This window comes from Piliocolobus tephrosceles, chromosome 9 (genome assembly GCF_002776525.5).
Source record: "Piliocolobus tephrosceles isolate RC106 chromosome 9, ASM277652v3, whole genome shotgun sequence".
Taxonomy (NCBI): Eukaryota; Metazoa; Chordata; class Mammalia; order Primates; family Cercopithecidae; genus Piliocolobus; species Piliocolobus tephrosceles.
Window position 1 is genome coordinate 29,155,523 of NC_045442.1, and position 14,842 is coordinate 29,170,364.

The 14,842-nt window shown below is 38.6% G+C and overlaps 1 protein-coding gene across 1 annotated transcript in view; it reads right to left on the bottom strand.

Moving 5' to 3' along the window:
• Positions 1-3,302: 3,302 nt before the first annotated feature.
• CFAP58 (cilia and flagella associated protein 58) overlaps positions 3,303-14,842 on the bottom strand; it is a 108,720-nt gene continuing 97,180 nt past the window's right edge. The window contains exon 17 of the mRNA XM_023206584.2: positions 3,303-7,638. Within this exon, the coding sequence (XP_023062352.2) occupies positions 7,530-7,638 (109 nt within the window). The 3' untranslated portion in view covers positions 3,303-7,529. The remainder of the gene's footprint in view (positions 7,639-14,842) is intronic.

Below are 14,842 nucleotides of genomic sequence, written 5' to 3' on the forward strand. Positions count from 1 at the left end.
ATAGATGCAGAAAAGACCTTTGACAAAATTCAACAGCCCTTCATGCTAAAAACACTCAATAAATTCGGTATTGATGGAACGTACCTCAAAATAATAAGAGCTATTTATGACAAACCCACAGCCAATATCATACTGAATGGGCAAAAACGGGAAAAATTCCCTTTGAAAACTGGCACAAGACAGGGATGCCCTCTCTCACCACTCCTATTCAACATAGTGTTGGAAGTTCTGGCTAGGGCAATCAGGCAAGAGAAAGAAATGAAGGGTATTCAGTTAGGAAAAGAAGAAGTCAAATTGTCCCTGTTTGCAGATGACATGATTGTATATTTAGAAAACCCAATTGTCTCAGCCCAAAATCTCCTTAAGCTGATAAGAAACTTCAGCAAAGTCTCAGGATACAAAATCAATGTGCAAAAATCACAAGCATTCTTATACACCAGTAACAGACAAACAGAGAGCCAAATCATGAATGAACTTCCATTCACAATTGCTTCAAAGAGAATAAAATACCTAGGAATCCAACTTACAAGGGATATGAAGGACCTCTTCAAGGAGAACTACAAACCACTGCTCAGTGAAATAAAAGAGGACACAAACGAATGGAAGAACATACCATGCTCATGGATAGGAAGAATCAATATCGTGAAAATGGCCATACTGCCCAAGGTAATTTATAGATTCAACGCCATCCCCATCAAGCTACCAATGAGTTTCTTCACAGAATTGGAAAAAACTGCTTTAAAGTTCATATGGAACCAAAAAAGAGCCCACATTGCCAAGACAATCCTAAGTCAAAAGAACAAAGCTGGAGGCATCACGCTACCTGACTTCAAACTATACTACAAGGCTACAGAAACCAAAACAGCATGGTTGGTACCAAAACAGAGATATAGACCAATGGAACAGAACAGAGTCCTCAGAAATAATACCACATATCTACAGCCATCTGATCTTTCACAAATCTGACAAAAACAAGGAACGGGGAAAGGATTCCCTTTTTAATAAATGGTGTTGGGAAAATTGGCTAGCCATAAGTAGAAAGCTGAAACTGGATCTTTTCCTTACTCCTTATACAAAAATTAATTCAAGATGGATTAGAGACTTAAATGTTAGACCTAATACCATAAAAACCCTAGAAGAAAACCTAGGTAATACCATTCAGGACATAGGCATGGGCAAGGACTTCATGTCTAAAACACCAAAAGCAATGGCAACAAAAGCCAAAATTGACAAATGGGGTCTAATTAAACTAGAGAGCTTCTGCACAGCAAAAGAAACTAACATCAGAGTGAATAGGCAACCTACAGAATGGAAGAAAATTTTTGTAATCTACTCATCAGACAAAGGGCTAATATCCAGAACCTACAAAGAACTCAAACAAATTTACAAGAAAAAAACAAACAACACCATCAAAAAGTGGGCAAAGGATATGAACAGACATTTCTCAAAAGAAGACATTCATACAGCCAACAGACACATGAAAAAATGCTCATCATCACTCGCCATCAGATAAATGCAAATCAAAACCACAATGAGATACCATCTTACACCAGTTAGAATGGCAATCATTCAAAAGTCAGGAAACAACAGATGTTGGAGAGGATGTGGAGAAATAGGAACACTTTTACACTGTTGGTGGGATTGTAAACTAGTTCAACCATTATGGAAAACAGTATGGCAATTCCTCAAGGATCTAGAACTAGAATTATCATATGACCCAGCCATCCCATTACTGGGTATATACCCAAAGGATTATAAATCATGCTGCTATAAAGACACATGCACACGTATGTTTATTGTGGCACTATTCACAATAGCAAAGACTTGGAATCAACCCAAATGTCCATCAGTGACAGACTGGATTAAGAAAATGTGGCACATATACACCATGGAATACTATGCAGCCATAAAAAAGGATGAGTTTGTGTCCTTTGTAGGGACATGGATGCAGCTGGAAACCATCATTCTCAGCAAACTATTGCAAGAAGAGAAAACCAAACACCGTATGTTCTCACTCATAGGTGGGAACTGAGCAATGAGATCACCTGGACTCGGGAAGGGGAACATCACACACTGGGGCCTATCACGGGGAGCGGGGATGGGGGAGGGATTGCATTGGGAGTTATACCTGATGTAAATGATGAGTCGATGGGTGCTGACGAGTTGATGGGTGCAGCACACCAACATGGCACAAGTATACATACGTAACAAACCTGCACATTATGCACATGTACCCTAAAACTTAAAGTATAATTTTAAAAAATAATAATAATTAAAAGAAAAAAAAGACGCCAGGCGCGGTGGCTCAAGCCTGTAATCCCAGCACTTTGGGAGGCCGAGACGGGCAGATCACGAGGTCAGGAGATCGAGACCATCCTGGCTAACACGGTGAAACTCCGTCTCTACTAAAAAAAAAAAAAAAAAAAAAACTAGCCGGGCGAGGTGGCGGGCGCTTGTGGTCCCAGCTGCTCGGGAGGCTGAGGCAGGAAAATGGCGTGAACCCGGGAGGCGGAGCTTGCAGTGAGCTGAGATCGGGCAACTGCACTCCAGCCTGGGCGACAGAGCAAGACTCCGTCTCAAAAAAAAAAGAAAAAAAAGAAAAAAACGAAAATGAAAAAGTAAGCCACAGACTGAACAAAAATATTTGCAATACACATATCTGACAAACGTTTTGTATCCAGACTACACAAATAACTTTTACAACCTAATGTGATGATTTTAAAATGGGCTAAATATTTGAAGACACTTCACAAAATAAGATTTACTGATGGCCAAAGCTACGTGAAAAGATCCTCAATATTGTTAGTCATTAGGAAACACAAATATAAACCATAATGAAGTATCACTATATATCCAAAACAATGGCTTAAAAAAGTACTGTCAATACCAATATCGACAAGGATGTGAAGCAACTGGAGACCATACTCATTGTTAGTAGGAATGTAAAAATGGCACAACCAGGCAAACAGTTTGGCAGTTATCAAGTTAAATATACAATTATCCTTTGATCCAGCAATTCCATTCCTTGGTATTTACCCAAGAGAAATGATAATGTATATCCACATAAAAACCCGTATGTGAATGTTCATAGCAACTTTATTCAGAATAGCTAAACACTAGAAATAACTTGAATTCCCATCAATGGGTAAAATAAACCAATTGTGTTTTTGCATACAATGGAATATTGCTCCACAATATAAATCAGTGAATTACTGATCACACAACAACATGGATGGGATCTCAAAAAACTACTTCCTGAAAATAAAAGTCAGGCACAAAAAAGTACACAGTGTATAATTCCATTCATATAAAATTCTAAGAAAGACAAAACTAATCTATAACAATAAAAAACAGATCCACTGTTGCTTGGGCTGGGTGGTGGCTGGGAATATTGACTTGCCAAGTGGCATAAGGAGCATTTTGGAGGAGTGGTGATTATGGCAGTGGTTACTTGAATGTATGCATTTGTCAAAACTTACCAAGCTATACACTTAAAATAAGTGCCTTTTATATGTAGGTTATATATTGATAAAGCTGATTTTTAAAAAGAAAATCTATCTATATATATACATATATATGCATATATACTTATACAGTATATACTTAAAGGTTCAGAAAGATACATTCAAAAATATAGAACAGTAATATTTCAAAGGTGACGTTAAAAATATTTAATGATGGGAAGCACAAGCATTGACCCATCAGAAGAAATGGTAGGTTTGAACAACTGATACAGCCAACCCGTGTGAATGAGATGAGTGTTAGTCCAGAAAAACAATAGCTATGAGTGGTAGGATTATAGACGTCCTTTTTCTTCCTTTTGCTTATCTATATTTGTTAATATTCTGTAACAATCATGTACTTTAAAATAAGAACAAAATCTATTTTTAATTATAAAGAAGAAAAGTAGTACCCTGTTGATAATCACATTTTATACTGCTATAAAATTCTAATGAATCTAAAAACCCTAATGGAACTTTTAAATAATAGATATGAGAAATGGTATACTAAAACAGCATTGAATTGGAAGGTAAAAATGGACAATGCTATAAAAATATTTTCTGTCTACTACAAAGAAAATGGCGAGACATATTTTAAAATTATTTTACCATTTTAACATTTTAAAATGCCCTCCCTTTACTCCTGTCCCAACAAGATGTCCATATAATTGATTATGTTTTAAGAGAGAGATCATTTCCTCAAATTGTCCAGGCCCTGAAATGCCATAATGTTCAAAATGCATTATACAGTATGTTCCTATGGGTGTCTTGGTCTAGGTCAAACTTCAGAATCTGTCTGAGCAAGTCAGGAAATCAAATGATAATTATCAGCCCTGGATAAATTTTTATAGCAAAATTATAGCCCATGACAAGCAGAGGTGTTGCTATCTCTTCCTAGCAAGACTACTACTGCTGTCTCTATGGCTCATCACAGCAACAAACCTTTGCCCTGAGCTATTCTTCAGAGGTAAGCACAATAAAAACCTGGCTATAAGAATAGTCGCTGAGAAGCTATGATCAGCAAATAATGACCAGGGAGTCCCCTTCATCATGTCTCTCTCTATTAACAGAGAAACTGCACCAGCTCCCCATCAGCCCAGCCGGGAGTCAATGGACGGTTTAGCAACAGGACTCCTTTCTAAAATTCTGAAAACCCCAGGGTAAAATTATGCTACTGTACAGTCTCCTAATGTTGCTTTACAGTGCAGCTCAAATTTGTGATTTTAAAAGCACCTCAGCCCACTGTGAGTTCACAGTTATCTTTAATGATTTGCAAATCTCGGTGTTTTTTAACAGCTCATTTTTGTGCTGTGGCTACTGTGGAAACACCTGCACCTAAATAGTTATTGCTTATAATACCCTGGGCTGTCAGGACGTGCAGTAAATGAGAGGCAGTGCAGTATCTTTCACCTTTTCTAGCCTAATTCGCTCCTCCTCCATCTGAACACAAGCATACTTATGAGTCTGATAGAGCTGCTATGTCAGCTCCCAAGGCCCTCTTCCCCCTTGGCTCATGGGACGTCTGTCATCAGCAGCTGCTGATCATCCTGCTCTGTTACATGGAGAGACACAGGAAGAAGATGGCAGCCAGAAACCACCAGGCTCTTTCCCTCCTGTGAACAGAGGAAGGCTGAAAGCTCTGACTTTGAAGATGGAGGATCAACTTGTTCCCAGATGGCAACTATAAAAAAAAAATACAGAAGTTTTCATGAGGCACGCAATGTGACATTTCTACAAGATATTCTATTTATATCACATTACTAAATCCAGCTTCATTTTAGTGTCATTAACCCTTTAAGTGAGGATTAGAATCACCTTTACAGGTGACAAGTATTACGTAACAACTTTTCTTCTCTAATTCCAAAATGTTTGGTATCTTTTAGGTAATAGTAATAATGGCAGATGTTTATTGAACAATACTATGTGCCTGACATTGTTCTAAGCTTACATGCATTAACTCATTTAATCCTGAAAACAACCTGTTGTTATGATGAGTCAGGATTTGAACCCAGAATCTGTCTCCAGAGTGTTTGCCATTCTGAGATAGATCAAAGATCAGACTCCGTTCCCCTATAGAAGTGAACCTCTTGTGAAGACACCCAAGGACTCAGAATACAGTGGGCTACGACTATGCTTCAAAATGCCTCAGGATAGATGGGAAAAATCTCCAGGGTTGTATATGTGTCATAACTGCCTTACCTTACCTGCAAACATCTTTTGTCTAAGCAAAGTATGGTTGGCTCTGAGGGAAGATATCATCAGCGATTTTCAAAAATGGAAATGGCCCCATTGTGATTTTTTTAGGTTTAAAATGCTCTTGGTAAATTCTCTAGGGTACAGTCCCATCCTCTATATCCCTGTATGGTGCCCAAAGAGCTGATGATCACACCTCTTCAAAACATTTTCAGCTACACTGGAGGTTGCTTTAAGCACTCTCTCACTGGGCCCATTTGGGAGAAGCAGAGGATGACACTGCCCAACTCATTTTCCCCTGAGCCCTTAACCACTTTCACCTCCAACAGTCAGCACCTGTGTTCTCTGTCTGCGGGCTGCCACCAAGCTGCCAAAGCCTGCTTTGCCTGCAGGCAGAGAGAACGAGAAGGGTCCCTCCAGAGCAGTCCTTGGCCAATGACAGACAGCATAGGAGATATACCCCAGCCCCTCATTCCTCCTGGAGACAACTCTAAGATATCCCCAGAGCTCTCCTGCAAGATGAAGCCAAAGTCTCCATCATGGAACTGGACATAATATTGCATCCTTCTCGGCCTCCTTCCTGTCCCTGTCTTACTTCACCATCCTCTTACTGGTTTTCTTCGGATCACTTCATAATAAATCACTTTCATTGACACCAACGTCTTTGGTTTGCTTCTAGAGAACCTCATCTAAGAATGGAGACTGGCATGTAGTGAACTGAAGGTGACACAGGACATCCGGAAGGTCCCTCTGAAGTCCCACCTCCACATATGGTCTAAACAAACATCTCAGGTCATTCACACTCCGGCTCTGCACAAGGGAAATCTTGGTCCCTCGGCACAAACAGAATGTTATGATCCATTAACACTGTGCTTATTCATCCCTGAGCTACTCCTCAAAAATTTTTTAAAATACAGAGGTCAAGTTATTGTGAGAGAGATGGCCAGAGTGTCCTCACACGATGTAACTGAATGAAACCTCTTAATGAGAAAACTTTGAACGGATGCCCCAATAATTGTGGCTTCAATAACAAGAAATCACAGTGGATTCAATGGTTCAAAATGCCTGGGAGCCAAACAGATGTCTGTGCTAAATAATTGTGTTCTCAAGTCTAGGAGGAAGATGGAGGCCTAGAAAGGATAGGAGACTAGCACAAATCTCTCATTTCATGGTCCTTGTTCCTGTGAATCAAATGCTCTTGTTAAACATCTCTCACAGTAGCTTTAAACTTTAATTACATACTCTACCAAAGCAAGGATCAAAATCTCTACAAAGATTCTTTTTTATTTTTTATGATGAAGTATTTATTAGTGTGTCTCTTTGGAATAGATTTTCCTACTCCAGGCCTGAAAAGAAATTCCACATAGAAATCATTCTCAAAACACTTTTTAAATTCTTGAGAGTTTGTCCTTCTTTCTCATCTCATGCAATGACTTGTTAATGAGGAATAATTAAAATAGATTCTTGTTAATAAGGTGAGAGGGGAAGCATTGCATTTCAAAAATACTTTTGAATATAAAACCTTCAAGTACACCAATATCTATAATAAAGAAATTAAGGTCTAGTACATTTCAATCAATAGGGTAGCAACAAAAGATTTGCTTCATGCAATAGGTCAGCCTAACTGAACACACAGAATTAAGATCTTGTTAATATCAACGTGGACCAGACAAAACACCATCCCTCTTATATGTATGTGACTATAATAGTTCTGCATTTCTTTCCATCCTGGATTCTCAGCACCGATTCTACGATCCAAGGACTTTGAGATTCCCCCAAAATGTCCCAGAGCAGATTTCATGAGCTGTTCAACTGGACCCAGCCAGCAGCTTCAGGTTAGAACTTCAACTTGGTTGACCTGAGAGGAAATCCACCCCCAGTAAAACCAAGGCCATTTGGTTTGACCATTAAGAAGGTGTTATCCATGGGTGCTGTGTCCTTGTTTCTGTAAGAGAGGAGGTGAAAGTTAGCTTCCTTAACATCCTTTTTGTCTAAGTTTGACATCTGATAATCCTAGGGTGTGTTAACCACTGAAAACTACTTTGATTACAGCTTCTAGTTTTAGACAAGGTAGTTGTTTAAATCTAATTAGGTGTTCACCGATAAAACATAAAATTAGGGCAAGACAATTAAATGCAAAATATGGTCTCCTAATGTTTGTTTAAATATGAACAGAAGACCTCATTATAACTCAAACACTGTGTATTTGGTGACTTCTGACTTGGAATCATCTTCCTGTTTTATAAAACATTTGTTTAGCTCCAAAGATCAGTCAGAAGAATCTTTTTCTTGGCTCAATTATAATGACTAATTCATCATTTATCAACTTTTATATTGCAAAGTTCTGGTATAAATTTATAAATATTTACTACACACAAGGTATCTTCATCAAACCTGGACATTTATAAAACACAAATTTTCCTGTAACCCTAGACAAGCAACCATTATTACTAGAAATAGTTTTAAGATACAAGAAAAGCTGGGGAAGATAAATAAAATAGTATTTTTGGCAATGGATGAAGGGAATTCTGCCCTAAAATCAACAGTGTAACTTCTATATAGATGTCCTTTAAATACACACACACACACACACACACACACACACACACACTCACTCATATTCAGGCTTACTGCAGAAGTAACCTAGATCTACACAAGTTATCTATCTTGGGGTCTTAAAGAAAACACCTTTGGAATCCCTGTTAAACAATGAAAATTAAGCAAACTGCTAAGACCAAAACCAATTAGATTGGACAATTATGAATGACTCACCCTAGGGGAACAAACTGTCTTTTGGAAAAGAATCTGGTACAGCAGACTGTAGATCAGCCTGGGGATGTGGAGTAGGGTAGTCAGGGGCAGGTGCAGGTGCAGTTTGGGATCACAGTGGGAGCAGAGTGGTGTTTAAGAAAAACAAAAGAAGGTAAAAGGTACAAAATGATAAGAGTTGCTATTTTGTAAAGGGCATATGTGGAGAGAACATCCACAGAGATTATTCTAAATTATTCCATTGGGAGAGAACCTGTAGAGGATTGGTAATCAACCCATCTGTCTCTCAGTAGAATTGATTTCATTGTTGTGAAAAACCATTCTCCATAAATAGGACAAAAGCCTTAGCCTTGAGTGGAAGCAGCAAAGCAAATTCTTTCCTGTACTTTGGCAACTCGTCTGGCTCTTGACTGGTGTTAGAGGCGGCAGCACTCCCCTTCCCCCTGCCCTCTCTCGCCTTAAATAACCTGAATTTTCTTTTTCTGAAGGAGCTTAAGCTTAATGCTTCTGGCTTGGTCTAAGCTGACTAATGGGAATACTGTCTCCTTTATATTATCTTTTTAATGTATTTATAGACCATTATAATGACTCCCTCAGCCTTCTTCCTTCCAGTCTATACCATCTCAGCACTTTTGTTCTTGCCTCTTCATATTTTTTTCTTCAGCATCTTTTTTGCTATTATCCTGTGAACTAATCTTTGTCTACCAGTTTAGGAACCCCCAAGTAGATGGAACCACCAATGGAGCCCTAACTAGGTCAGAGTGGCTACTAGTAATAAGTGTGTAAGGACAAGAAGAGGACAGGTAAAGGCAAAGATTCTAGAGCTTTCTAGAACTTTCTAGTACTGCCCAGTTGAACTTTCTGTTATACCCAGCCACTACCACATGTGGCTATTAAGCACTTGAAATGTGACTAGTGAGACTGAGGAACTGATTTCACAGTAATTTGTTTAAATTTAAACGGCCACAAGTGGCACACGGCTGGGCAGCACAGTGCTAATGGACGGGCCCATCAACAAGGGCTGAGCCAATATCTGGACAGCTCATGCTCTCTGTGTCCATCAAGCTTTGGGGAAGGAGAGGGAGCAAGATCAGCAGGCAGTAATGTCAAAGAAGACTAGGCCAAACCCCAGGGTCAAGGCAAGAAAATTAATCAGCTCTAGAAAGATAATAAACAGCCAAGCTAGCTGTTTGTAACAGTGTAAACTAGACCATTGGTCTCCAAATGGAGTGTACGAACTTTAGAAAATGAATGAGATGATCCATTGTGGGTAGAAAGAAGATATTATTCAATTACATCACAATTAAAAGAACTAGAGAAGCAAGAACAAACACATTCAAAAGCTAGCAGAAGGCAAGAAATAACTAAGATCAGAGCAAAACTGAAGGAGAGAGAGACACAAAAAACCCTTCAAAAAATCAATGAATCCAGGAGCTGTTTTTTTTTTTTTTTTTGAAAAGATCAACAAAATTGATAGACTGCTAGCAAGATGAATAAAGAAGAAGAGAGAGAAGAATCAAATAGACGCAATAAAAAATGATAAAGGGGAAATCACCACTGACTCCACAGAAATACAAACTACCATCAGAAAATACTATAAACACCTCTACACAAATAAACTAGAAAACCTAGTAGAAATGGATGAATTCCTGGACATATACACCCTCCCAAGACTAAACAAGGAAGAAGTTGAATCCCTACATAGACCAATAACAGGCTCTGAAATTTAGGCAATAATTAACAGGCTACCAACCAAAAAAAAGTCCAAGACCAGACAGATTCACAGCCAAATTCTACCAGAGGTACAAGGAGGAGCTGGTACCATTCCTTCTGAAACTATTCCAATCAATAGCAAAAGAGAGAATCCTCCTTAATTTATTTTATGAGGCCAGCATCATCCTGATACCAAAGCCTGGCAGAGACACAGCAAAAAAAAGAACATTTTAGACCAATATCCCTGATGAACATCGATGCAAAAATCCTCAATAAAATACTGGCAAACCAAATCCAGAAGCACATCAAAATGCTTATCCACCATGATCAAGTGGGCTTCATCCCTGGGATGCAAGGCTGGTTCAACATACGCAAATCAATAAACATAATCCAGCATATAAACAGAACCAAAGACAAAAACCACATGATCATCTCAATAGATGCAGAAAAGGCCTTTGACAAAATTCAACAGCCCTTCGTCCTAAAAACTCTCAATAAATTTGGTATTCATTGAATGTATCTCAAAATAATAAGAGCTATTTATGACAAACCCACAGTCAATATCATACTGAAAGGGCAAAAACTGGAAGCATTCCCTTTGAAAACTGGCACAAGACAGGGATGCCCTCTCTCACCATTCCTATCCAACATAGTGTTGGAAGTTCTGGCCAGGGCAATCAGGCAGGAGAAAGAAATAAAGGGTATTCAATTAGGAAAAGAGGAAGTCATATTGTCCCTGTTTGCAGGTGACATGATTGTATATTTAGAAAACCCCATCCTCTCAGTCCAAAATCTCCTTAAGCTGATAAGAAACTTCAGCAAAGTCTCAGGATACAAAATCAATGTGCAAAAATCACAAGCATTCTTATACACCAATAACAGACCAACAGAGAGCCAAACCATGAGTGAACTCCCATTCACAATTGCTTCAAAGAGAATAAAATACCTAGGAATCCAACTTACAAGGGATGAAAAGGACCTCTTCAAGGAGAACTACAAACCACTGCTCAGTGAAATAAAAGAGGACACAAACGAATGGAAGAACATACCATGCTCATGGATAGGAAGAATCAATATCGTGAAAATGGCCATACTGCCCAAGGTAATTTATAGATTCAACGCCATCCCCATCAAGCTACCAATGAGTTTCTTCACAGAATTGGAAAAAACTGCTTTAAAGTTCATATGGAACCAAAAAAGAGTCCGCATTGCCAAGACAATCCTAAGCCAAAAGAACAAAGCTGGAGGCATCATGCTACCTGACTTCAAACTATACTACAAGGCTACAGTAACCAAAACAGCATAGTACTGGTACCAAAACAGAGATATAGACCAATGGAACAGAACAGAGCCCTCAGAAATAATACCACACGTCTACAACCATCTGATCTTTGACAAATCTGACAAAAACAAGAAATGGGGAAAGGATTCCCTATTTAATAAATGGTGCTGGGAAAACTGGCTAGCCATATGTAGAAAGCTGAAACTGGATCCCTTCCTTACACCTTATACAATAATTAATTCAAGATGGATTAGAAACTTAAATGTTAGACCTAAAACCATAAAAACCCTAGAAGAAAACCTAGGCAATACCATTCAGGACATAGGCATGGGCAAGGACTTCATGTCTAAAACACCAAAAGCAATGGCAACAAAAGCCAAAATTGACAAATGGGGTCTAATTAAACTAGAGAGCTTCTGCACAGCAAAAGAAACTACCATCAGAGTGAACAGGCAATCTACAGAATTGGGAGAAAATTTTTGCAATCTACTCATCTGACAAAGGGCTAATATCCAGAACCTACAAAGAACTCAAACAAATTTACAAGACAACAACAACCCCATCAAAAAGTGGGCAAAGGATATGAACAGACACTTCTCAAAAGAAGACATTTATGCAGCCAACAGACACATGAAAAAATGCTCATCATCACTGGCCATTAGAGAAATGCAAATCAAAACCACAATGAGATACCATCTTACACCAGTTAGAATGGTGATCATTAAAAAGTCAGGAAACAACAGGTGCTGGAGAGGATGTGGAGAAATAGGAACACTTTTACACAGTTGGTGGGATTGTAAACTAGTTCAACCACTGTGGAAGACAGTGTGGTGATTCCTCAAGGATCTAGAACTAGAAATACCATTTGACCCAGCCATCCCATTACTGGGTATATACCCAAAGGATTATAAATCATGCTGCTATAAAGACACATGCACACGTATGTTCCTTGAGGCACTATTCACAATAGCAAAGACTTGGAACTAACCAAATGTCCATCAATGACAGACTGGATTAAGAAAATGTGGCACATATACACCATGGAATACTATGCAGCCATAAAAAAGGATGAGTTCATGTCCTTTGTAGGAACATGGATGCAACTGGAAACCATCATTCTCAGCAAACTATCATAAGAACAGAAAACCAAACACGGTATGTTCTCACTCATAGGTGGGAATTGAACAATGAGAATATCTGGACACAGGAAGGGGAACATCACACACTGGGGCCTATCGTGGGGTGGGTGGAGGGGGAACGGATAGCATTAGGAGATATACCTAAAGTAAATGACGAGTTAATGGGTGCAGCACACCAACATGGCACATGTACACATATGTAACAAACCTGCACGTTGTGCACATGCACCCTAGAACTTAAAGTATAATCAAAAAATAAAGAAGATATTATTATATTAATTATATTAATTGATTATTTTCTTTTATTTCTATTCTGTTAATTTATATTTCTTTTTATTATGTTATTTATTAATAAATAAATCTATTAATACTTTTATATTTTACAATTTTAAATTATGCTTTACTAAGAGTTACAAACTGACAGTGGTATCTGCATATAATTTATAAATTAAAATACATTGCAGGTAAATCTAAAACTATTCTGAAATTTAAAAATTATTTTAAAGATATATGCATATACAGGAGGGGAGCTGCAAGTTCAAAAATGTTTTACTGGGAGGGCACAGTGGCTCATGCCTATAATCCCAGTACTTTGGGAGGCCAAGGCCAGCAGATCACTTGGGATCAGGAGTCCAAGACCAGCCTGGCCAACAAGACAAAACCCTGTCTCTACTAAAAACAGAAAAAAAAATTAGCCAGGCATGTTAGCACACACTTGTCATCTCAGCTACTTGGAAGGCTGAGATATGAGAATAACTTGAACTCCGGAGTCAGAGTGAGCCAAGATGGTGCCACTGCACTCCAGCCTGGGTGACACAGTAAGTCTCTGTCTCAAAAAAAGTTTTACTGATAAGGGTGTACAATCAAAGAGCTTGAAGACCACTGAGTTAGACACCTGCCTCATATGGAAATTAACTGTGTTGACATTTTATGAGCACAATCTTGATATCCTAAAAGAAAAATATAGTGTTTCCACTCCAGCATTCATTTAATTTACATTGTTAATATTAGTGGTTCTGAAGATTCACTGTGCATGAAAATCACCTGAGGAGCTTATTAAATTGCAGGTTTCCAGAGTCTGCTGAATCCAAGTATCTGGAAATATGGCCTGGGAACCTGCATGTTTAATAAATCTCACTAGGGATTCTGAATCAGACAGATAGTTGGTAGACCTACACATTAAGAAAAACTTATTTAAATTATAGCAGTATTTTCCTCTACTATAGAACTGGCACCTAAATGTGGAACAGGGGAGTATTCTGATTTACAAGAAGGGCAGACTTTTACTGGCAAATGAATTTGCATCCAGTTACTTTATATAACTTTGCTACTAACGAATCTTAGGCAAATGCACTCAAGCCATATTTCACCATGTCCCTGAAATGTCCATGTGGATAAATACCAAGCATGACTTTCAGCCCGTAACGTGAGTCACTGCCAAATTAACTGGATGATTTTGGCAATGTCATGCAGCCAAACCAAGTTTCAAAACTAGTTCATTTCAAACCCAATTCATTTGGGCCCCTATTCTCACCCTGGGATCAAGCAAATAATACTAACAATATGAAGAGAACTTTTGTTTTTCAACATGGGAGCATCCTGAAACCCAAAATGTTCACCTCACCTCTACATTATCATCTCCTAGAGGAAGAGGTCACATCAACCCCCCACAGCAGATGCTGAAGTCAGTCACTAGACACAGAAGATGGTTCAGAGATAATAACTATCTAAAAACCTAGGCAGGCATGGCTCACCCTGTAATCTCAACATTTTGGGAGGCTGAGGCAGGAGGATTGTTTGAGGCCAGGAGGTCAAGACCAGCCTGGGCAACATAGCAAGACCCTGTCACTACCAAAAATAATAATAATAATAAATAAATAAATAAATAAAAACATAGGTGAACTGCTAGCAGTTATAGTGGTACAGGGGCATCATTAGAAAGAACAGCTTTATGAAGCCCCGGGCCCTTAGCAAAAGCACATGTGGTTTTAAATGTGAATATGCTCTTCAAGGCTGATTTTGAACCTCATTTGCAAACACAGTTATGACATTATTATCTCCAAACCACAGACTAGTGTGGGGGGAAAAGTCGTATTACATTTCCTCGGCTCCATGGTAGATCCACCAATGAGCAGATATTAATGGATCCCTGTTAGAATCCCAAGGAGGGGACTCAGTATCAGATGAGTCACTGATCTTGCTCTGATACAAACTTAGTTAGTGACTGGTAGAACAACATTTGTTTG